Below are 26,287 nucleotides of genomic sequence, written 5' to 3' on the forward strand. Positions count from 1 at the left end.
AGATGTTCCTTCAGTAATTTAAGAATTATGCACAGGGAAACTTTCCTATAGGAAAATCAATGTATTCTGACACAAGTTTTAGGACCCCCTTATAACTTTTCTTTTTCATAAAACAAAGCCATATTAAAGTATTCACATTGCATTTCAGTCACAGTACATAGTATGGAGGGAATGCTTATAGAGACCACAGTAATACACACCTTTTGAAGCTCTAATTGGTTAGAAGTGTTGATGTAAAGAGTCAGTATATACTTAAAAGGCGTACAAGATACAGATCTCAGTATAATGTAATAGAAACTACCTGGTATATATATATATATCATATCATGGAACAATTAGAAATAAAAAGGAAGGAGAAAAAAAGCCCCAGAAAGAGGTGGGGAAGAGGATAGGGAAAGAAAGAGAAAATATTAGGCTGTACTATAGCAATCAGTCAGGACCACCAGCAACCATATTCAATGACCTTAGTAGAAGTAGTAGAAAACAGTAAGCAACAATCGCCCCCTATATTCAGAAACCTATTGTTCAAAAAAGCACCTATGGTGGTTTGCTTTTCTTTAGATATTTATCAAAGGAGTCCCACAGGCGTCTAAATCGGAAGCACTGTTCTGTTTGGCTTATTACATTTATTATCTGCACCTCTAACAGAGCACAATAAACTCCAACATTTGTTAAAGGAGCTCACTTAGGTTAGTTTCCAATCTGAAAAAATCATCCGATTGCCCAGGGACAGAGCAGGTCAATTAGCATCGAGGTCTGTTCAGTAGGATCCTCTGCTTGAAGATTTAAAAGCAAGCCCTTAAGGATCAAGATATCGATCTTGAAGGTTTCTCCTGTTATAGCTTGAATCAGTGACTATCTTAATCCAGAGAAGATGGGCCATCTTACATGTGCAGAACATATGCTTTAAGTCCCCCATCTTTGTAGGAAGCTGGCTCTGAATATACTATCTCAAAGTGAGAGATAGTGTGCACAGAGTCCAACGGTTCCCCTTAGAGGTTGATAGCGGCAAAAATAGATCATTCTAATGCTCTATTTTGTGGCAGTGTGGTCGAGTAGTAGGCTTATCAGAGGGTAGTGTTAAGCATTTGTTGTACACACACAGGAAATGAATGAGGAACACACACTCAAAGACTTAACTTCAGGCCAATAGTTTTTATATAGAAAAATAGCTTTTCTTAATTTATTTTAGAACCACAGGATTCAAGATTTCAAGTAAATACATAAAATGCAAGGTACTCTACACACACGTAAGTAAGGAACTTTGAATTAAACCAGTAGTACACACAGTATAGGTTAAAAGGGCAATAATCTATTCTAAGAGCAGACAGTGCAAAAATCAACAGTTCCTGGGGAGGTAAGTTTAGTTAGTTTTTTGCAGTTAAGTAAAGCACTTACAGTGTCAGTCTCCTGGGCATAGGCAGCCCACCGCTGGGGGTTTGTAGGAGGCTGGCCTGGTTTGTAGTGGGTACCTTCGGTACTTACACCTTATACCAGGTCCAATTATCCCTTATTAATGAAGTAGTAGGGTTCTTAGGCTGAACTAGGAGACATGCAAAGATCTGGAAATACCATTTATAGTTACACAGTACTTATACACAAGTAAATACAATACTCAGTGTTACCAAAAATAAAGGTATTTATTTGGATGACAGTACCAAAAATATCTTCAAGACAATACTCCTTCTGGAGGTAAGTATTATACACAATATATACACTAGACACCAAAATTAGAGAAGTAAATAGTCATAGAACAATGCAAACAGTAGGAAATCCTATTAAATGCAAAGGGAGCAAATAGGTCTATGGGCAACACAAACCATAAACTAAAAAAGTGAAATGTGAATCACAAATTTCCCCCTAGACAAGTGTAGTGTGTGCAGAATCGCTGGGAGAGTAAGAATACAGTAACAGTAAGTATATTACTCCACCCCAGAGCCCAGAAAAGCAGGAGTAAAGTACTGCAAGTTCCCTTAGCATACACTACACCTCGTTTTAGGGGTTTTGCAGCAGCCAACCTAGTCTGCAAAGAACAACTGCTGGATTATTGGACCTGAAGACCTGCAAAGAAAGGGGACAAAGTCCATAAGTCGAAAGTAGTTCCAGGAAGGACGTGAGCCCTTGCAAACCCAAAAGAGGGTGCAAAAGAAGAGTACCCAGTTAGTCAAAGACACAGAAATGCATCTCAGGAAGATGCCAGCGGGTTCCTGCGTGATGCAAAAGATGTCCCACGGCGTGAAGATTGTTGCAGATGAGATTGTGTTGGAAGTCCCCAACAAGCCTTGGCTACGACAAGTGTGTTTTTCGTCAAAATGACGCTGGATGGACCCAGGAGGGACTTGGGGGCCTCAACTCTGTGTGCCAGCCAGCACCCCAAGAAGCCACAGGATCCGGTCTCAAAGGAGGTGCAAAACGTGGTTGATGCAGCACAACAAAAGAAGGTCCCACGCCGCCGGAGAACAACTCAGCAAGTTGAGCGTCGCAGGGTGGAGTGCTGGGGACCTGGGCCAGGTTGTGCATGAAGGAATTTTGCAAAGAGTGCACAGAGGCCTCAGGAGGCGAAGAAGACACAGTACACAGGGGTACAGTCATTCTCGGGGAAGGCAAGGTCTTACCTCCTCCAAATTGCATCAGCAGGACCTCAGGACAGTCTATGTCAATGATGTCCACCCTCTGTGTTCTTAGGATCACGCTCGTCGTTGTGAGAGGAGTCCCAGGGTACCGGTCGTCGTCTTGTAAGGTGCCTGCTTGGAGCAGGGAAGAAATTCCGTCAATCCACAGGAGATTTCTTCAGTCCTTCTGGTGCAGGATGAAGACAGGGAGTCCCCAGAGCATGCACACAGTGGAAACTGTTGCAGTTGCGGACCTGGAGCTGAGGCTGCTGAAGAAAAGTGTCTCTTGTCGACACTTTGTTGCAGTTACAGCGTTTCTTGGAGCAGGCTGCGGTTGATCCGAGGTCAGAAGAGTCTGAAGTTGTTGCACAGGATTCCTGAAGGAAACTTGCAAGCAGAATCTGAAGAGAACCCACAGGAGAGACCCTAGATAGCCCTGAGAGGGGGATTGGCACCTTATCAGGTATGGAACTATCAGGAGGGGTCTCTGGAGGGCTCTGAGTGGCCAGTGCCATCAGAGTGCCCCCACACCTTGCAAAGCAAGATGGCTGAAGTCTGGGACACACTGGAGGAGCTCTGGGCACCACCCCTGGGGTGGTGAAGGACAGGGGAGTGGTCACTTCCTCTCCTTTGTCCAGTTTCCCCCCAGAGCAGGGGAGAAGGAGTACCTGAACCGGTGTAGACTGGTTTATGCAAGGAGGGCACCATCTGTGCCCTTCAAAGCATTTCCAGAGGCTGGTGGAGTCTACCCCTCCCCAGCATGTAACACCTATTTCCAAAGGGAGAGGGTGTATTACCCTGCTCTCAGAGGAAATGCTTTGTTCTGCCTTCCTGGGACTGGGCTGCCCAGACCCCAGAAGGGCAGAACCCTGTCTGTTAGGTGGCAGCAGCTGTAGCTACAGTGCAAGCCTCAGAAAGCTGGTTTGGAAGTACTGGGGGTCCATGGTGGAGCCTGCAGGATGCATGGAATTGGCTCCCCAATACCAGATTTGGAATGGGGGGACAATTCCATGATCTTAGACGTTACATGACCATACTCAGAGTTACCATGGTGAAGCTACATATAGGTATTGAGCAATATGTAGTGCATGCGTGTAATGGTGTCATCTCACTCTCAAAGTCTGGGGAAATGGCCCTGAACTATGTGGGGGGCACCTTTGCTAGTGCATGGGTGCCCTCACACTTAACTTTGCACCTAACCTTCAGCAAGTGAAGGTTAGACATAGGTGACTTATAAGTTACTCAAGTGCAGTGAAAATGGCTGTGAAATAGTGTGGGTACTATTTCACGCAGGCTGCAATGGCAGTCCTGTGTAAGGGTTTGTCTGAGCTCCCTATGGGCGGCAAAATAAACGCTGCAGCCCATATGGATCTCCTGGAACCCCAATGCCCTGGGTACCTAGGTACCATATACTAGGGACTTATAAGGGTGTTCCAGTATGCCAATTGAAATTGGTAAATGTGGTCACTGGACTACAGTGACAAATTTAAAAGCAGAGAGCATAAGCACTGAGGTTCTGGTTAGCAGAGCCTCAGTGACACAGTTAGGCACTACAAAGGCATACACATTAGGCCACAAACTATGAGCACTGGGGTCCTGGCTAGCAGGATCCCAGTGAGACAGGCAAAACACACAGATATAGGTTTTTATCTATGAGCACTAGGGTCCTGGCTAGCACGATCCCAGTGACACAGTAAAAAAAAAACTGACACTCCCAAACAGGCCAAAAGTAGGGGTAACCATGCTAGAAAGAGGCTACTTTCCTACAAGCTTCAAGGCAACCCCAAAGTCACTGCACCAGCGCGACAGGGCCGGTCAGGTGCAGAGGTCAAAGGAGGGCCCAAAACACATAGGCGCCTATGGAGAACAGGGGTGCTCCGGTTCCGGTCTGCTGGCAGGTAAGTACTTGATTCCTCGGGAAGCAGACCAGGGGGGTTTTGTAGAGCACTGGGGGAGGACACAAACAGGTACACAAAACACACCCTCAGCGGCACAGGGGCAGCCGGGTGCAGTGTGCAGAGTTTGCGTCTGGTTTGCTATTGAAAGCAATGGAGGGACCCGGGGGTCACTTAGGCGATGCAGGCAGGGCACAAGGGGGGGGTTCTCGGGCCAGCCACCGACTGGTGTCAGGTTCTTTGTTACCAGGCAATCGCGGTCAGGTGGAGCTTCTGGATCCTCTCTGCAGGTGTCGCTGTCGGGGTGCAGGGAGGTCGTCTCAGGTTACTCACGAAGTCACAGTTGCCTGGGAGTCCTCTCTGCGGTGTTAGTTCTCTGGAGCTCGAGCCGGGTGCAGAGTGTGAAGTCTTACGCTTCCGGCGGGAAGAGTGATTTCTTTAAAAGTTGCTTCTTTGTTGCAAAGATATTCCTGTTGGTGAACAGTGCTGCTGTTCTCTGGAGTTTCTTGATCCTTCGGGTTCAGGGCAGTCCTCTAAGTCCTCAGAGGTCGCTGGTCCCTGTCGGATGCGCGCTGTGCAGGTTCTTTGAGTCTGGAGACAGGCCGGTATGGCTGGAGCCAAGTCAGTTGTCGTCTCCGTCATCTCTGCAGGGCTTTCAGGTCAGCAGTCCTTCGTGTAGGTTGCAGGAATCTGATTTGCTGGGCTCAGGGTTGCCCCTAAATACTAAATTTAGGGGTGTGTTTAGGTCAGGAGGGCAGTAGCCAATGGCTACTGTCCTGGAGTGTGGCTACACCCTCTTTGTGCCTCCTTCCTAATCCTAATGGGGGAATCCTCCAATCTCAAGATGGAAGATTTCTAAAGGCAGGGGTCACCTCAGTTCAGGACACCTTGGGGGCTGCCCTGACTGGTGGGTGACTCCTTGTTTTTCTCATTATCTCCTCCAGCCTTGCCGCCAAAAGTGGGGGCAGTGGCAAGAGGGGCAGGCATCTCCATTAGCTGGGATGCCTTGGGGTGCTGTAACAAAAGGCATGAGCCTTTGAGGCTCACCGCCAGGTATTACAGTTTCTGCAGGGGGAGGTGAGAAGCACCTCTACCCAGTACAAGCTTTGTTCCTGGCCACAGAGTGACAAAGGCACTCTCCCCATGTGGCCAGAAACTCGTCTGGCTGTGGCAGGCTGGCAGAAACTGGTCAGCCTACACAAGAAGTCGGGTTGGTATTCAGGGGGCATCTCTAAGATGCCCTCTGGGTGTATGTTTCAAAAAAGTTCACACTGGCATCAGTGTGCATTTATTGTGCTGAGAAGTTTGATACCAAACTTCCCAGTTTTCAGTGTAGCCATGGTGGAACTGTGGAGTTCGTGTTTGATGAACTCCCAGACCATATGCTCTTATGGCTACCCTGCACTTACAATGTCTAAGGTTTTGCTTAGACACTGTAAGGGCATAGTGCTCATGCACTTATGCCCTCACCTGTGGTATAGTGCACCCTGCCTTAGGGCTGTAATGCTTGCTAGAGGGGTGACTTACCTATGTCACAGGCAGTGTGAGGTTGGCATGGCACTCTGAGGGGAGTGCCATGTCGACTTAGACATTTTCTCCCCACCAGCACACACAAGCTGTGAGGCAGTGTTCATGTGCTGAGTGAGGGGTCACCAGGGTGGCATAAGACATGCTGCAGCCCTTAGAGACCTTCCCTGGCATCAGGGCCCTTGGTACCAGGGGTACCAGTTACAAGGGACTTACCTGAGTGCCAGGGTTGTGCTAATTGTGGAGACAAAGGTACAGTTTAGGGAAAAAAGACTGGTGCTGGGGCCTGGTTAGCAGGGTCCCAGCACACTTTCAAAGTAAGTATAACTTAGCATCAGCAAAGGAAAAAGGTTAGAGGTTAACCATGCCAAGGAGGCATTTCCTTAGAGAGAGGGATTCTAAAGGATATTGGAAAGAAAGTCTACCAGAGGTGCCATCATTATTGTTACAGTATCCACCTGACCCCACCAGTTGACATCTTTGGGGGACCATGTGTTGAGTCGGTCCCTTATTTTGGTAAGGGCTTTGTGCTCATTAATTGAGATGGAATGTTTAAGGTCTTTACTAAACCAGATACCTAGGTATTCAATAGCATCTGGCTGCCACGTTGGGCCCAGATTACCAATCACCGCAGATGTGCAGTGAGCATTTGAGGGGAAGACCTCGGTTATGCCCTGGTTTGAAGAGTAACCCACTACCAAGGAGTAACTCTCTATTTCCTTCATAATAATGGGAACAGCCCGTGCAACGTCCTCAGTGAACAAAGGCCCATTGCCAGCATAGGCTGCCACCACCTGTCTGCCTGAACTAAAAAAATGAGTACCTGCAAAGTACAGACCGCCTCCCATGCAGAGTTTCTTATTGCTGGTATGAGTGTCTTATTGTTTGAGTATTTCAAATAGTTTGTCAAGTTTTTCCTAGCTCTACTTCTACTATAAAGTTTCCCCGCATTCGAGACTTCGACCCATTTCCAGACTCTTTTACTTAAGGATTGAATATATTTGTATTGCAAGCACACAGTTTACATAATGCTTCTGAGCCCTTACTGTGTCTAAGTTGTTTGTTCAGCCTCAGAATCTCCACCTATATCAGTGTGAGATGTTCAGATATGGATTTGTTTTTGAGTGCCATGTGTTGGCTCATAAGGCCTCTTAGCGTGGTTTTGAGTGCATCCCATCTTGTGGTTGGGTATGTGTCCTCAATATGACTCTTGACAAGGAAGTGATCAATAGACTTTGCTATTTCCTCTCTATTGTTGTCTTCAATCAGATCATCATTTAGGCACCACTGCTGAGGAGGGAAGGGGTCATTAAAATTAAGGTCCATCGATATGCATGCATGGTCTGATTCTACTATTGCTTCTATTTTTTGGAGAATGAGATATTTGAAGTAAATGTTTACTGACCATTATGTAATCTATCCCGGAGAAGGAGTGATGTGGGGATGAGAAGAATATATAGTCGCTCCCTGCATTGTTATATAGTCCCTATATATCAATTCAGTTATTGTTGTAGCAAATCCTCATTTGTTTGAGAGAATTGTTTCTCATGAATTTATGTGTAGCTATTCTGTTGAGATTGCCATCCACTGGAAGATTGAAGTCTCCTTCCATTATTACCTCAAGATTGTCGGTAGTTCTTTTAGTTGTTTATCTAGGTCCTTCCAAAAGTCTACAGAGTTATCGCTTGGCCCGTAGACAACAAGCATACAAAATTCTAGGTCCTTTTTCATAATCCTGGAAAGAATCCACCTAACTTGTTGGTCATGTGTGTGGGAAATCAGTGATTTTAGCGTTTCTTGATTAAAAGGTGAACACTCAATTCATTTTATGTGGTGCTAGAGAGATGCAAGCCACGACTTGTAAAATGTTTCGTCTTGGATGGATTTTAAGTGTCTCCTGTAGCAAAGCAATGTCACCCTTCAGAAGTCTGCAATTGTACTGGGTTTAGCTGGTAGGTTAAGACCTTTTGTATTCAAGGAGAGTATTTTAAGGGGTAGGGACATGTTGCTGGGGACTGCAACGGTAAGATGAAAAATACATCTAGTGCAGATGTGGGTACAGAAAGCCCCCACAGCCATTTTGTGTAGACTTGTGTGCAATTAATTATACTGGGATTGTTTCAACAGTGGCCTATATGCAGTGTTTTGACGCCTACAGAAAGACGAAGAGGCATGTTGTGGTGGACCCGTCAAGTAACCTGGAAGAAGAGTAGGAGCGGAGAGGAAGAGTAGGTATAGAGGAGAGATAGATAGCCTACTCAATAAAAAGTGATTCTCAAAAACAAAAAAACCCTGACCATACCCGCCCTCCATCCTTCCCCTGAAACGCAGGTAGGATGCATTTTCCCACACATTCTCTAATTGGGAAGCTAAGGGACAGAAGTAGGCCTATCCCAAGCCACCTAAGGATCCTTCCGATCCTCTGAGCTAAAACAGCACAGTTGAAATCGCACTGATACCACAAAGGTTTTCAGTATGTAGCAATCAAACACATGTTAACTGTGAGAACACTAACAGTATACAAGAACTGGTAACTGTCTATCTAAAACAACCATTCTGAACCTGAGGTAAGGTTGAAAGCCAGGTGCACAAGATCTATTCACAGTAAGACTGTATAGAGTCACCTGCAAGTGTTAAACAATGTAACCAGCTCTGGTGTGCTCTCGCACCAACTGCACTCTTTAGACCATTGCTACTGCTAGGATCAGTGATTCAGTACTAGGTAGTAGCAGAGGAAAAATGGTACCCGATAATTAATGTAACATGTTCTAATTACCTTAATCACATTACTGGAAATTAACAGATGTCATAACAGTAATATTGTAGCATTTTAGTTAGTGTTTAGCTGGGGCAAACAACCAACCAGGATGTGTTCCTGACAAAGCTATCACATCATCATCAGTCTGGGTGGTAATCATTAGGTGAAAAAAAAAAAATTGTAGCGATGAAATGACAGTGGCACGAACAATAAAAATAGCAATAGGAGCATCCCATTAACCGAAGAGACAGACTCCAGGAATGATTGCAGGTTAGAAGGGTCCGTAAAGATAAATGTTTCCCCCCCAACAATGATACAAAATTTAGCTGAGCCCGCAAACCCTAAGGGTGTAGTATGTTCTTTCAATGTTTGGCAAAATGCTAGGAAGCCTTTCCTGATGGACACCTTTTCCTTGGAGTAATCCCGGATAATGTTTATTCTGGAGACGTTCCATTGTATATGTTGAACTTTTCTCATGTGAGCAAGGACTGCCTTCAGTGTGGAGGTAACGTAGAGGGCTGAATATCATTGCCCTGGGGTTAGAAGCCGGGTTGGAGGAGTAAAGCCGTGGTTTGCCCACTGAGACTCTGTGAGCTCATTCTATTTCAAAGTCCTTATCGAACATGACCTCAAGGGTACACAGTATTAAAGCTTCAAGAAATTCGATGCAGGAGTTAACATCACCTTCCACAAATTCAGGGAGACCAAATATCCGTAGACTGCATCTACGATTATGGTCCTCGAGTTCTGATAAGTCCCTGGCAAGCAATTTGACTTTGTTGGCATTTGCCTCAGACCATTTTTTCACCAATACTAATGAGTCCTCCAACACACCAATCCTGGATTCCGATTCAGTTATCGTGCCCACTAGGCTCTTGAGGTCATTGGTATATCTTGGTGTATGGCATCAGTATTTGTTTTGGTATAGTGAGCTAAGTCATGTAAGGCTTCCAGTTTTTGCAGGATAATATTCAAACTTGCACCAGAGTCCGTTTTCAGTTTCACGGGTGACTCTAGTAATGGTTCTGCTTTGGCACTTTTGGTGCTGTTTTGGTTTCCTTGGTGTTTCTGCCGTCTTTAGCTTCCTTGCCAGTCATCTGCCTTTGTACCCTTTGGGATGGTTACCGCGTGTGGCACCTTGTGAAACATATGATGACGCTTAGGCAAAGTAGAAAACCTCAAATCTTAAAACTAGCATCTGATGCTGGGGGAATCAAACCAATACTGACATTCACAGATATTTAGGGAGCATGAACACATTCTCTCTGGAAGAGGTGATGGTCAGTCAGCGTTTACCACTCCAATGCAGAAGGCTGCGCTATGACAGGGTGCTAACGGGCACTGAAGTACGGCTTGATGAAAGCGCTGGCGAGATTGGGCCTTTCCCATATTAATTTGTGGTCCGAAATAGCCCTGAATCAGGGAACGTTGTTGTGAGAAAGTAGCCTCTTTCTAGCCTTGTTACCCCCACTTTTGGCCTGTTTGTGAGTATATGTCAGGGTGTTTTCACTGTCTTACTGGGATCCTGCTAGCCAGGGCCCAGTGCTCATAGTGAAAACCCTATGTTTTCAGTATGTTTGTTATGTGTCACTGGGACCCTGCTAGCCAGGACCCCAGTGCCCATAAGTTTGTGGCCTATATGTATGTGTTCCCTGTGTGATGCCTAACTGTCTCACTGAGGCTCTGCTAACCAGAACCTCAGTGGTTATGCTCTCTCTTTACAAATTGTCACTAACAGGCTAGTGACCAATTTGACCAATTCTCATTGGCATACTGGAACACCCTTATAATTCCCTAGTATATGGTACTGAGGTACCCAGGGTATTGGGGTTCCAGGAGATCCCTATGGGCTGCAGCATTTCTTTTGCCACCCATAGGGAGCTCTGACAATTCTTACACAGGCCTGCCACTGCAGCCTGAGTGAAATAACGTCCACGTTATTTCACAGCCATTTACACCACTGCACTTAAGTAACTTATAAGTCACCTATATGTCTAACCTTTACCTGGTAAAGGTTGGGTGCCAAGTTACTTAGTGTGTGGGCACCCTGGCAGTAGTCAAGGTGCCCCCACATCGTTCAGGGCAAATTCCCCAGACTTTGTGAGTGCGGGGACACCATTACACGCGTGCACTATACATAGGTCACTACCTATGTATAGCGTCACAATGTTAACTCCGAACATGGCCATGTAACATGTCTAAGATCATGGAATTGCCACCCCAATGCCATCCTGGCATTGGGGAGACAATTCCATGATCCCCCCCGAATCTCTAGCACAGACCCGGGTACTGCCAAACTACCTTTCCCGGGGTTTCACTGCAGCTGCTGCCAACCCCTCAGACAGGTTTCTGCCCTCCTGGGGTCCAGCCAGGCTTGGCCCAGGAAGGCAGAACAAAGGACTTCCTCAGAGAGAGGGTGTTACACACTCTCCCTTTGGAAAAAGGTGTCAGGGCTGGGGAGGAGTAGCCTCCCCCAGCCTCTGAAAATGCTTTGATGGGCACAGATGGTGCCCATCTCTTCATAAGCCAGTCTACACCGGTTCAGGGATCCTCCAGCCCTGCTCTGGCGCAAAACTGGACAAAGGAAAGGGGAGTGACCACTCCCCTGACCTGCACCTCCCAGGGGAGGTGCCCAGAGCTCCTCCAGTGTGCTCCAGACCTCTGCCATCTTGGAAACAGAGGTGCTGCTGGCACACTGGACTGCTCTGAGTGGCCAGTGCCAGCAGGTGACGTCAAAGACTCCTCCTGATAGGCTCTTACCTGTGTTGCTAGCCTATCCTCCTTCCTAGGTAGCCAAACCTCCTTTTCAGGCTATTTAGGGTCTCTGCTTTGGGGAATTCTTTAGATAACGAATGCAAGAGCTCATCAGAGTTCCTCTGCATCTCTCTCTTCACCTTCTGCCAAGGAATTGACCGCAACAAAGTAGCAAAGATGACTACTGCAACCTTGTATCGCTGATCCTGCTGCCCTCTCGACTGTTTTCCTGGTGGTGCATGCTGTGGGGGTAGTCTGCCTCCTCTCTGCACTAGAAGCTCTGAAGAAATCTCCCGTGGGACGACGGAATCCTCCCCCTGCAACCGCAGGCACCAAAAGAACTGCATCACTGGTCCTCTGGGTCCCCTCTCAGCATGACGAGCGTGGTCCCTGGAACTCAGCAACTCTGTCCAAGTGACTCCCACAGTCCAGTGACTCTTCAGTCCAAGTTTGGTGGAGGTAAGTCCTTGCCTCCCCACGCTAGACTGCATTGCTGCGTACCGCGTGATTTGCAGCTGCTCCGGCTCCTGTGCACTCTTCCAGGATTTCCTTTGTGCACAGCCAAGCCTGGGTCCCCGACACTCTAACCTGCAGTGCACAACATCCTGAGTTGTCCTCCGGCGTCGTGGGATCTCCTTTTGTGACTTCGGGTGAGCTCCAGTTCACTCTTCTTCGTAGTGCCTGTTCCGGCACTTCTGCGGGTGCTGCCTGCTTCTGTGAGGGCTCCCTGTCTTGCTGGGCGCCCCCTCTGTTTCCTCACTCAAGTGGCGACATCCTGGTCCCTCCTGGGCCACAGCAGCATCCAAAAACCCTAACCGCGACCCTTGCAGCTAGCAAGGCTTGTTTGCAGTCTTTCTGCGTGGGAACACCTCTGCAAGCTTCTTCACGACGTGGGACATCCATCCTACTAAGGGGAAGTTCCTAGTCCTCTTCGTTCTTGCAGAATCCACAGCTTCTACCATCCGGTGGCAGCTTCTTTGCACCCTCAGCTGGCATTTCCTGGGCATCTACCCAATCTCAACTTTGTCGCGACTCTTGGACTTGGTCCCCTTGTTCCACAGTTACTCTCATCCGGAAATCCACCTTTGTTGCATTGCTGGTGTTGGTCTTCCTTGCAGAATTCCCCTATCACGACTTCTGTGCTCTCTGGGGAATATAGGTGCACTTTACACCTACTTCTCAGGGTCTTGGGGTGGGCTATTTTTCTAACCCTTACTGTTTTCTTACAGTCCCAGCGACCCTCTACAAGCTCACATAGGTTTGGGGTCCATTCGTGGTTCGCATCCCACTTCTAGAGTATATGGTTTGTGTTGCCCCTATACCTATGTGCTCCTATTGCAATCTACTCTAATTCTACATTGCTTACATTACTTCCTTTTGCTATTACTGCATATTTTTGGTATTGTGTACATATATCTTGTGTATATTTGGCATCCTCATACTGAGGGTACTCACTGAGATACTTTGGCATATTGTCATAAAAATAAAGTACCTTTATTTTTAGTATATCTGTGTATTGTGTTTTCTTATGATATTGTGCATATGACACCAGTGGTATAGTAGGAGCTTTGCAGGTCTCCTAGTTCAGCCTAAGCTGCTCTGCTATAGCTACCTTCTATCAGCCTAAGCTGCTAGAAACACCTCTTCTACACTAATAAGGGATAACTGGTCCTGGTACAGTGTAAGTACCCCTTGGTACCCACTACAAGCCAGGCCAGCCTCCTACAGTTGTTCATTGCAGGTACTGTATATTGCTAGCTTTTCCAATGTACCACATGGTGTAATAGGTTGCCCAGTTTCATATCACACGGGTGATTTTTCCATCAAAGACAAGCGCTCAAAAGGGCCCAGGGGTTTTGCTGAGCCACAAAGCATCTTTGTGAGCAGTAGGGTTGTTCAGCACTGGAGCTGCATGGGAGCAGTCCCTCAGTGAGGACAAACATGCTTTGAAAAGTGCTGCACACATCAAGTGCAGGCCGAGAATGGCATTGGAGGTCTGCGCACTGTAGCGTGGTGTGTTAAGACCACAGGACCTTCTCATTTGCCAGTGTCTCATTCCGCAATTGTACCACGCACTGCTGATCCAATGGGAGCCCCCATCTTTTTTTTTTTCTTCTCCCAGCACCCACAACTGTGCAGTCTGTCAAAATACTCAAAATCCTGGAGGTAATTTGACGTTATATGCCCATATTTTTAGGGAGGATGCTGTTCCGGATACAAGAGTACCTGAAACTGTTAGAAAGGCTGTATCAGGTCCCACCGTTTGTGATTATTGGGAGCAGAGAGGTTGGCTCAGGCTACCATTCAGCCTGGGCTAAGGCCATGCCTCCCCTTATAGATTTTGATCTGGTTGACCAATCCGCAGCAAAAGTAGCATGGTGAAAGGCTGCACAATGTACGCTGCTGGAACCAAGTATGGTACAAGCCGTTATGGGTTCAAATATGGAGTTCATTTAAGACAGGATGTCAACCATGACCAGAGAGATGTTACCATACCTCAGAAATACTTTTAATGATACAGGGTGTCATGCATGAGATTAAGTATTGTTACAAAAGAAAAACTTACCATAAGAAATAGCCTCCATGGCAATGCCAGCTGCATCCTTCCCATAACCTTTTTCATAAAGCTGCACCATGACTCGCCCTCTATGATCCTCGGGGGGGTACAGGGAGTTGAGTCGCTGTGTGTGTGTGCGCAACTGCTCCACAGCTCCAGCACGAAATGTATCACAAGCAGCAATCAAAACGCTGAAACCGTTCTCAATCAGCCAGAAAGAAATCTGAAGAGGAAAGGAGTATCATCCTGATTCTGGATTAACAAAATATAAACTGCATGCTAAAATGAAACTAATTTCAGAAAATTATGGGAAAAGACCAAAGGGAAGAAAAATATGGAATAGAATCAAAGCCTATGAGAAAGAAGACTTGGGGATGAAATACTAGTTAATTGTCTTTATTGTCTTATCCGTCGTCTGAAGACCCAGGATATTCTTACTTTATGTGTTGTCCTCTTGCAGAACAATGACCTCATACACTAGACATTAAGAATGGCAGATAGCACTTTTAGCCATCTAACACCCAAAACATGCTGTAGTGAAATAGCCACATTGTAGTGCACACATAGAATACAAGAGCCTTGCTAAAGTAGCCAATGTAGGATACGGCTTAAAGCTTTGGAATCAGGAGCAGGCCACACCATGATAAGACACCGCCAGGTCATGTAAAGATCCTCCCTCAAATCCAGAGCACATGTGTAAATGTGCAGCTCATACAACCCCAAACTCTTCTACCTTTAACTCTGTACTGGGCTGTACAAGTATGTGGAGGAGGAATGCCTGTTAGTTTTCCTGTGTTCCTCCATTTCTAATTTCAACAATTCCCTCTATTTCTCTCTCCTTTGCTCTCCAGATTCTCATTCGCCACTCCTCAACCTTATTCCTCTATTCACAGAAATTCCTTTCCTCTTTTTCCACACAGTGCCAGACCTTGAATTTCCCCTCGTCCAGAAGCCTGTGTCCAATATATTTAACCCACTTTGTCTCCTTTAAATCTTCCCCAAACACACTTTGCTCCCAATATTTCACCACCTCTTTGTCTAATCACTTGTCAGAAGCTCTTTGATGTGCCTTATTAACGTACTCCCACTGTTTATTTGTGCAATGAGACAACCATATCAAATACTTGTGTGCACCCTCATCTATAATTGGGCTACCACTGTACTCCAGGAAACCAAACTGTCAATTTCATAAGAACCAATAGTGTCTTTTGTAATCAAAATTAAAAATACGTTTTTTTTTGTTTTAGATATTTGTTATTAAGTATCATGAAAGGTAAAAAAGAAAATAAAGAAGGAAAAGTTACTTACCTATAAAAACCAGTTCTCTATGAAGGCTACAATCATATACATTGAATACCTCTAACAAAGTGAGGCCCTGGACTTTTAAATGGAAACTGTATTAGAAGTTAAGGCAACAGAAGCCTGGATTTAGAACAATTATCAGACAGTTATTTCATTTTACAGGAAACTCATCAGATTAAACCTAAACTTAAATGTAATAACATGTCTACAAAATGACCAGAGCAAATGTTTTAATCTTCTCTGAGAATTGTACATAGAGAAGTATTCACATTTATCTCTAAACATTTAAACGTTAAGGTTTTGTTCTCAGGTTTAGGTGTGAAGGGGAGATTGCTGTGGGCATTGTGTTACATCAAAGAAAAACTATTAATGTTGTTTAGCGTCCATAGCCTCATATAAGATAACCCCCAGCCTCTCAGCAACTTAATTTCATTATTGTCACTAAAGAGAGGATTACCAATCTGAGACTAACTGTGTACATGTATTAAAAGGATGATTTTTCTAACTGTAACCAAACGCAAACAAACCAACGTTTCTGCTTTAATTAAAAATGTGAAGAATGAAATAGATCTTATATAACCTTGGTGAAAAACTAACCTGAAACTAAAGGGTATCACATGCTTCTAAAGGAGACTTAATACAGCAGGCTTACTTGATTCTTATTTTATCCACTTGGATCTTTAAAACTGAAACCGTAGTACGCACCTGCAAATTGTCTTTCAGAACACTTTGCAAGTAAATTAGTAGAAGGTACAACACTTGGTAAAAAGACTTTAAAAAAAGAGGGCAAATTAACAAATTGCTGTTTGATAATAAATAATGAGTGTCAGAGCCTAAAGTTTTTATTAAATAATTTTTTCAAATACATTTAGACATGGTCAATTTTTCAATAGTTGGGAACCTTTTAAAGCAAAACTTTGCAGTAGTATAATTACAGAATATATGGTCATCAATAAAGAAAAGAAGTCTAAAATCCAAGAACTGAAGATGATGATCTATCATACTCATACCGCTTTTCTAAGACTAGTTCTCAAAGTAGATGACATATTGGGAACCTGCTGATAACACCATAAGAGAATATTTCTACAGGACAGAGCACACAATTTTGACTACAGTGACTCAAGGATAGTATGAAGGGGAAATACATGGGCAAACTCCTGACCTGGTCAACCAAAACTAAAAGCATTAAACATGAAAACATAATTGAACTTGTAAATAAATTAACTTCAGATTCTAAAAAAATATATACAAAGTGTATTTAAGGCACTAGAAAATTATTTATATTGGGATCAAAAAACTAAAGAAAGGTGATAATCTTAATGATCTTTCAGAGCTAAAACTCCCTCATTAATCATATTCAGAAACTGCACACACAATATTATTCTCGGCTAAAGAAATAGGGGTAGCAGTACTGCAGAACGGAAAGGAAATTGGGGAAGATGGTATACTTTCTCAGGTCTATTAAAAAAAAAAAAATCTAACATCCCCTTATGCCAGCTAATAGAAAATTTGCTGTCAGGTATGAAAACTGCTTTTATATATTTTAATTATTAGTTTCCTAAAACAAGGGAAACAGAGGATAAAAACTCAGACAGAACAATCAATTTATAATCAGCATTTAGCAAGGTAACTGCCAAGGCATTAGAAACTATAAATCATCATAATGGTTTGGTCCTGGACTATTTAGTTTGCCACTGACTTTTTTTTTTTTACCATAAAAAATGTTACAGCCACATTAGTACTGTTCGATGTATCATTGTTTGATATCCTGGAGGCCTATGAATTGTTCTCCCAATTCACAAAGACTAAGTTAGTGGATAGTGTATGAAGCTGGCTCTGTATATACTAGCTCAAAGTAAGAGATAGTGTGCACAGAGTCCAAGGGTTCCCCTTAGAGGTTAATAGTAGCAAAATTAGATAATTCTAATGCTCTATTTTGTAGTAGTGTGGTCGAGCAGTAGGCTTATCAGAGGGTAGTGTTAAGCATTTATTGTACACACACAGGCAATAAATGAGGAACACACACTCAAAGACTTAACTCAAGGCCGATAATTTTTTATATAGAAAAATATATTTTCACACAGTTTTAGTTAAAATGACAATAAGCTATTTTAAAAGTGGACACAGTGCAAAAATCAACAGTTCCTGAGGGAGGTAAGTAAGGTTACATTTCTGAGGTAAGTAAGGCACTTACAAGTTCAGTTTCCTGGGCATAGGCAGCCCACCGTTATGGGATTCAAGGCAACCCCAAAGTCACCGCAACACAGGGCCGGTCAGGTGCAAAGGCCAAAGTAGGGCCCAAAACACATAGGCACCTATGTAGAACAGGGGTGCTTCGGTTCCAGTCTGCCAACAGGTAAGTACCTGCATCTTCTGAGGGCAGATCTGGGTTTTTTTGTAGAGCGGGGGGGGGGGGGGGGGGAATACAGGCACACAAAACACACCCTTCGCGGCACAGGGACAGCCGGGTGCAGTGTGCCTAACAGGCGTCGGGTTTTCTGTAGAAATCAATGGAGGGACTCGGGGGTCAATCTAGCGATGCAGGCAGGCACAGGGGGGCTTCTCGGGCTAGCCACCGACCGGGCTAGGCAGAGGGTCACCTGATGGTCACTCCTGCACTGGAGTTTGGTTCCTTTTGGTCCTGAGTGCTGCGGGTGCAGTGCTTGGTCCAGGCGTCTGGTTCTTTGTTCCAGGCAGTCGCTGTCAGGGGGAGCGTCTGGATCCTCTCTGCAGGTGTCGATGTGGGGGCGCGGGGGTCGTCTCCGGTTACTCACAAGATCGCAGTCGCTTAGGAGTCCTCTCTGCAGTGTTGGTTCTCTGGAGCCTGAGCCGGGGGCATTGGGTGCAGAGTGAAAAGTCCCACGCTTCCGGCAGGAAGAGTGAGTTCTTTAAAAGTTGCTTCAAAGTTGCAAACATTTTGCTGTAGATGAACAGTGCTGCTGTTCTCGGGAGTTTCTTGATCCTTTGGTTCAGGGCAGTCCTCTGAGGCTTCAGAGGTCGCTTGTCCCTGTCGGATGCGTCACTGTGCAGGTTCTTTGAGTCTGCAGGCAGGCCGGTAGGGCTGGGGCCAAGTCAGTTGTTGTCTCCGTCATCTCTGCAGGGCTTTCAGGTCAGCAGTCCTTTGTGTAGGTTGCAGGAATCTGATTTCCAGGGTTCTGGGTCACCCCTAAATTCTAAATCTAGGGGTGTGTTTAGGTCAGGAGGGCAGTAGCCGATGGCTACTGTCCTGGAGGGTGGCTACACCCTCTTTGTGCCTCCTCCATGAGGAAAGGGGGGGGGGGGGCATCGCTAATCCTATTGGGGGAATCTCAAGATGGAGGATTTTTAAAGGCAGGTGTCATCCCCGGGACACATTAGGGGCTGTCCTGACTGGTGGGTGACTCCTTGATTTTCTCATTGTCTCCTCCAGCCTTGCCACCAAAAGTGGGGGCAGTGGCTGGAGGGGCGGGCATCTCCACTAGCTGGGATTCCATGGGGTGCTGTAACAAAAGGCATGAGCCTTTGAGGCTCACCACCAGGTATTACAGTTCCTGCAGGGGGAGGTGAGAAGCACCTCCACCCAGTACAGGCTTTGTTATTGGCCACAGAGTGACAAATGCACTCCCCCCCATGTGGCCAGAAACTCATCTGGTTGTGGCAGGCTGGCAGAAACTGGTCAGCCTAGCACTAGGAGTTGGACTGGTATTCAGGGGGCATCTCTAAGATGCTCTCTGGGTGCATTTTACAATAAATTCCACACTGGCATCAGTGTACATTTATTGTGCTGAGAAGTTTGATACCAAACTTCCCAAATTTCAGAGTAGCCATTATGGAACTGTGGAGTTCGTGTTTGACCAACTCCCAGACCATATACTCTTTATGGCTACCCTGCACTTAAAATGTCTGTTTTGCTTAGACACTGTAGGGGCATAGTGCTCATGCACATATGCCCACACCTGTGGTTATAGTGCACCCTGCCATAGGGCTGTAAGGCCTGCTAGAGGGGTGACAACTATGCCACAGGGAGTGTGGGGTGGGCATGGCACTCTAAGGGGAGTGCCATGTCAACTTAGTCATTTTCTCCCCACCCGCACACACAAGCTGTGAGGCAGTGTGCATGTGCCGAGTGAGGGGTCCCCAGGGTGGCATAATACATGCTGCATACCCTTAGAGACCTTCCCTGGCATCAGGGCCCTTGGTACCAGGGGTACCATTTACAAGGGACTTTTCTGGGTGCAAGGGCTGTGCCAATTGTGGGAACAAAGGTACACTTTAGGGAAAGAACACTGATGCTGGGGCCTGGTTAGCAGGGTCCCAGCACACTTTCAATCATAACTGGCATCAACAAAAAGGCAAAAGTCAGGGGGTAACCATGCCAAGGAGGCATTTCCTGACAGCTTCTATCATAACTCAAATGCCTCACCCCAACTCTGATCAATTCAGTTAAAGTGTTAATAACATTTTTAGAGGCTGTGCTGTGTCCATGTATTTGTTTTTCTTATTTACATAGTCAAGGCCTATTGAAATCCAAACGAAATCCAGGATCCAGCCTCCAATAGATATATTTCTCGACTTACAAAATATTCATTGATGACACAGCATTTCAGTTGAAAGTTGAGAAACAGAGCATTTTTAAAAATATATTTATTATAGAGCGACTAGTTCATCAGACTAGAAATTTTAAACATGCAACAAAAAATAAATACATCACAAAACAGTTAATACTGTCCCACCTTCCGAAACAGCACAGCAGAAAAACAGACACAGTGGTGCAACCTCAACCTAGAAAGAAGAAACCTTATAAAGTTAATACGTATTCTCCACCCCACAAGACTTAATCAAGGAGGTAGACTGCTAAAACAAACAACCCATACCTAACACTGGTCTCGTAAAACCCAATGTATCCCTGTGCAGCTAAGGATTTGAAGAGCATTCCCCCAATTTTGTCAGATACTGCCCACCTCGACAAAGTGCACATGCACTAACACTACAAAGCTTTTTCCAGCATAAGCATCCACACATCCCCTGAAATAATGCCCGATACACAAACCTTTATCAAATTCTAATAAAGTGTAGAACAGTGACCAACTCCAGAACAAATAAAGCTGGCAAAGGGACTCCCCAGCCTTACTAACCGTGTTTACTTTAACAGTACTTGATCCTTCCCAGACCACTCTAAAGAGGAAGCTGTCATCAGGAGAAGGAGTATTACCAAATTAAACAATCCTACAAGGGCTTCTTAAATTGTACAGATAACAAGCGTTAAAATGATGCTCCGAGTACAGCCAAATACACCCCCACCTTCATAAAGTGCGTGTGCCCTGACAGTACTTTATAATCAGATGAAAAACTATCAAAGAAGTGCCCTCAGTTACTTAACAGTATCCTATTGTGTGGTCCAGTCCTCTAAACCACATTTGTGCATGAACCAGTTAGGTAGAGGGGCCCAGATCGGAGCACACACTTTCCTTGCTCTCCTACCCTTACATTGATAAAGTGCTTTCCTAGGTTATACATATTGAAAAGCTAAGAATACTACTGCTGGACCATAGGTGGCTTGGTACTGAGCCAGGCTGCTGCTATAGCTGGACCTGCTACTGCCAAGGCAATAAAAGCAAAGCACCAACTTTGTCCCCTGCATGCTATTGTCTCCCCAAATAGCACCAGATGGAGAAATTTCAATCCCCCCCCCCCCCCAAGCACCTCTTATAAAAAGATCTTAATTTCCCCTCTGAACAATTGCAACTTCCCACATGAGTACACATGTACCGTATCTGTAGGCCTCCCCTACAACGGGGACAATGATCATCATTATTCCAGCTAAGCATGTTTGCCAGGGTATGATATAGATTGAACACTGTCATACAGTGTTGACTCTTTAACCTTGCAGTTAATCACACTTCTGAACTGAGGTCCATGGATTTCTTAAAAGCGATACTTGTGTCCCTGAGTCAATTTGACCACATATCAGCCTGCTGCTGTATATCTGGAACTGTATCCAACAAAGCTTTATACATTTCGCCAATCCTGGTCACCTTAGGTCTCTTTATAAGTTCTAAGAGCTGGATTTCACTGACCGAGAGTTGCCCCTCACCACACTTCAAAAATGAAATCCGTAATCTGCTAATATTTGAGAAAAAAACAACTGTCTGGGCAAACTAAATCACAGCTGAAGTTCTGCAAATGTGCAGAAATCATCCTTACCAAAGAGGTCCCCAGCCAAACAACTCCAGCCTTTTCTCACAAGCTACATACACCATCATGAAACATAGCAGGATAAATAGATGACCTCCAGGGTGGAGTATATTTATTATACACAGTGACCCCCTAGTTTTGCCCGAAGAGCTTTCCAAATTTTGAAAGTTGCAGTGATCGTTTTAGATTTAACTTTCTTGTAATAGCTCCACTCAGGATTTCAGCAAAAGCACCCCTTAGCCTCTTAACCCAACATCAATTTGTAGATTGAAGGTACGTCACGATGTACTGCTTCAGGGACATCACTATCTATAAAGAGTATCCCCATATGTTGTACAAAATATGCCCTGTAGTAGTACCTAAAATTCAGCAGTGCTTATGCCCTCCAACACTAGACAGCAACAAGAACCTTAGGGAACACTCTTATAATGCCACAGAAAATTATAACAGCCAATCTGTTTCCATCTCAAGAGGTATTGCCATAAACAGTTAAAGAATTTTCGGTGAAATTGTCATTTTTACAACATTACACCTGCCCACTAAGGTAAAGCCCAAACTGCTTATTCTGCCTGATCCTGCCTAATTTTGGTCACAATTGATGCATAACTGATGTTGATGACCTTGTCTGTTTCTGTGTTACTGCTGATCCTTAAGTATGTTGAGCTTTCCACTCGCCTAATTTCATTAAAGGCGATACCCTTCATTCAGATTACCCTAGTCTTCCCTTTGTTGAGGAGATAAGCTGAGAACGTCCCAAACATCTCAGCCTCCTTCTCAATTTCCCTCAAGGCATCTGCTTGGTCTGAGGTAAGCACAGCAATGTTATCTGATTTTGCAAGATTTTGGCTTCCCTCCCCCTTTTCCTCATTGGCCTCATTAGGGCATTTCCCATCAATCTTTTCATAAAAGGGTCTATGCAAAGTGCAAAAAAAAAAAAAAAAGGGAGTGGCATGGACAGCCTCGCCCACCTTGAAGGAAAGTTCCCTTGTTGGCATGGTCACTCGCCCACTTTTTGATAATTAGATGCCAACTTGACATTGTGTGCTGGGATCCTGCTGACCAGGCCCAGCGCCAGTGTTCTTTCCCAAATATGTACTTTTGTTTACACAATAAGTACACTCATGGCACAAAGTTATGTCCGTTGTAAAAGGTATCCATGGTACCAAGGGCCCTATGGCCAGGGAAGGTCTACAAGGGCTGCAGCATGTATTATGCCACCTAGGAGGACCTCTCACCAAGCACATGCACAATGCCATTGCAGGCTGGGTGCGCTGGTGGGGAGAAAAAGACAAAGTCAACATGGCAGGGTGCCATGTCAACAAACCACTGCCTGTGGCATAGGTACGTTACCCCTGTAGTAGACCTTACAGCCCTAAAGGAAGGGTGCATTATACCACAGGTGAGGGCATAGCTGCATGAGCAATATGCCCCTACTGTGTCTAAGTCCATTCTCAGACATTCTAAGTGCAGTGTAGCCATATAAAGTATATGGTCCGTGAGTTTCCCATTACGAACTCTACAGCTCCAAAATGCCTTCACAGAATACTGGGAAGTTTGGTATCAAACTTCTCAGCACAATAAACCCACACTGATGCCAGTGTTGGATTTATTGGGAAAGGCACCCAGCAGGCATCTTGGAGCTGCCCCCTGTATGTTAGCCAAACTGCTAGTGCAGGACTCACCAGTCTGTGCCAGCCTGCCACTTTCAGACAAGTTTCTGACCACATGAGGTGAGAGTCTTTGTGGGCAGAAAAAGTCTATCCCTGGTGAAGGTGCTTCCCTCTTCCTCCCCTCCCTCACCCCCCCACCCCACCCCCCCAGGAACTGTAATACCTGGCTCAGGCCTCCTGTTTCAGTGCCTCAAGGAACTAAAGCGAGTGGAGCTGTCCGGCCCCCAGCCAAAGCCCCACTTTTGGCTGCAAGTCCGGCAGGAAAATTAAGGAAAGCAAGGAGTAACCCCCTCAGCTAGGTCCTCCTTAAAGTGTCTAGAGCTGAAGTGACCCCCCCCCCCCTCCTTGCAAAATCCTCCATCTTAGTTTGGAGGGAACGGACCAACAGGGTTAGGTCTGTGTCCCCCTCCCCAAAGCGAGTGGACACAGAAGGGTGTAGCCACCCTCAGGGACAGTAGCAATTGGCTACTGCCCTCTCACCCCCTGTTACGCCCCTAAATCCAGGATTCCTGGCCACCCCTGAACCCAGTTCGTCAGACGCATCCTGCAGGAACAGCGACCTCTGAAAGCCTACATCACAGAGGATCAAGAACTCCCGTGGACAGCAGCCCTGTCCAAGAAGAAACTCCATCTGAGGACTCCAGAACTGCCCCAGATCCCGGAGTCCTGTCCACTCTGCACCCTAAGCCCACAGACCGTGTCCAGGTTGCCCAACAGATAAGCTGGTCCCCTGGCGATTCTGAGCTAGTTTCCACCCTAGGTTGACCCTTACTGTCCAACACAATGACACCTGTAACCTGAATCTGGAGGACCTCATCTGACTGCGACAGAACCGGACGAAGATACCCGTTGCCAAAAGGTACTCTGCACCCCCAGGCCCTGGTCTTGGGGAATCCAAACTCTGGTGCAGCAACGACCAGCAAGCAGCCCTCCTCCTTATCCAGCCTGTGGTTTTCCCAGAACTGAGCCCATGTACCCAGCCTGCAGCATGTGTGACCCCTGGGGTCTCACTATACGAAAGCATCAGGCCCGACGCTGTGTTTGCACCCTGCACCTGGCCACCCTGCGCCGCTAACCTGTACCCTCCCACCACCCAACCCCACTGAAGTGCTCCTCTAAACCCCCCAAGTCTGCCCTCCAAAGACGCAGGTACTTACCTGCAGGCAGGCATGATTCTGAGTGCCCCAGCCTCGGTAGGAGCCCATGTTAAATTTGCCTCATCTTTGACCTCCGCACCCAGCAGGCCTTGTGTTGCTGGCAGTGGGTGTTTACCAGTGGACTCCCTAACCCCAGGAGACTCGAACTAAGTTGTGTACTTACATCAAAACTGTGCTAACATTTTTTCCACCGAGGAACGGTTTCTGAAAATTGCACAGTGTCGACTTTAAAAAAAGATTATTGCCATTTATCTGAAAACTGCTTAACTTGCCAATTCTTACTAAAGTGGTATGGATACACATGCTGAATACTTACTTTTTCATGAACTCACCTGCAAATTGAATCTTGTGGTTCTAGAAATGAACAAAATATATTTTTGCTATATAAAAACGTGTGTGTGTGTGTGTGTGTGTGTGTGTGTGTGTGTGTGTGTGTGTGTGTAAGAGAGAGAGAGAGACAAATCCTTTTCACTACCCTCTGATAAGCCTAACTGCTCACCCATGCTACCACAAAAAACAGCATTAGTGTAATCTACTTTAGCCTCTGTTAAGCCTCTGTGGAACCCCTGGACTCTGTGCACACTATATGTCATTTTGATATAGTATATATTCAGAGCCAGCTTCCTACACACATCATAATCAAAATTTCATCTGATTGCCACCCGCCCATTAATTGGCTTAAACTATAGTGCCCTAATGGCTATAATCAGCCGATATTGAACCCATTACACAAATATTCCTGACACTATCAAAGGCTTTCTCTGCATCAAGCACGGTCATAGATAATGGGGCATCTGTTCGTTCAACTACATCAAACAAGATAATTGCGTATCTTATATAGTCCATCGTTCCTCTTACAGGAATAAACCCGTGCTGCCAAGGAGACAGGAAGTTGGCTATGACCCTGCCCATACAGACTGCCAAGATTTTTTAATATAATTTAGCGGCACTGTTAATTGAGACTATTGCCCTCTAAGAGACAGGATTCAAAGGGGGTTTGCCTTTCTTTAGAAAAACAACAATACTGGTGCAACCCCATGAGGAAGGTGGGAACACCACTCCGCTGCACTCCTAGAAAGATTTCAGTCATATTTTCAGTTAACTCCAGAGAAAATATTCTGTAAAATTCAATATGATTTTTTCTGGTCCTGAAGCTTTAACTGGTGAAGGAGCGAACTAGAATTTCACTGTCTTCCATTCCCACCCTTGATTTAGTTCCATCGATTTAGGAAAGCTTTCATCTGATCCTTTGGGGGAAGTCACAACCTCCTGATAAAGGTCTTGGTTACAGTCATTAAATACTTTTAAAACCACCACTTTAGTACTAGCCCAGGTTCCTTCCCAATCTATAACGGCCTTTATACATTTGTTGACTTCATCTGACATGTACGTAGGGCCAGCAACCTTCCCACACACTCACTAAATTCATAAACTTCAACTCTATGAGTCTAATACTTTTCAGCAAGAGACCCACAGTGATAAGAATTAATTCTGGCCTCGAACACAACCATTCTCTGCTGAAGCTCCAGATCATCCGGTTTCTCTGTGATCAATATCATGCATTGCCTTTCAAGATCAGACAGCTCTCAGTAAACATGGATCTCCCTAGCCTCTTGACTTTGAACATGAAGCCTGAAGCTTAACATCTCCCCTCAAACACCTGCCTTTAACACACCCAGTCAGCTGCACTGTTCCTAATGATTAAGTTACTTACCTTCGGTAACGCTTTTTCTGGTGGATACATTAACTACCTGTGGATTCCTCACCTAAAGAATTCTCCCCTCGTGCCAGCTTCAACGGAAATTTCTTCTAGCTCTGCACGTCGACGATGACGTCACAATAGCCCGACTCCAAGCGACGCCGTATGACGTCATCTAGGCA

The 26,287-nt window shown here is 45.4% G+C and overlaps 1 protein-coding gene across 1 annotated transcript in view; it reads right to left on the bottom strand.

Annotated features, from left to right (window-relative positions):
* SRPRA (SRP receptor subunit alpha) overlaps positions 1-26,287 on the bottom strand; it is a 704,571-nt gene that overhangs the window by 316,846 nt on the left and 361,438 nt on the right. The window contains exon 11 of the mRNA XM_069224516.1: positions 14,113-14,326. Coding sequence (XP_069080617.1) covers positions 14,113-14,326 — 214 coding nt within the window. The remainder of the gene's footprint in view (positions 1-14,112; positions 14,327-26,287) is intronic.

Source organism: Pleurodeles waltl, chromosome 3_1, assembly GCF_031143425.1.
Source record: "Pleurodeles waltl isolate 20211129_DDA chromosome 3_1, aPleWal1.hap1.20221129, whole genome shotgun sequence".
Taxonomy (NCBI): Eukaryota; Metazoa; Chordata; class Amphibia; order Caudata; family Salamandridae; genus Pleurodeles; species Pleurodeles waltl.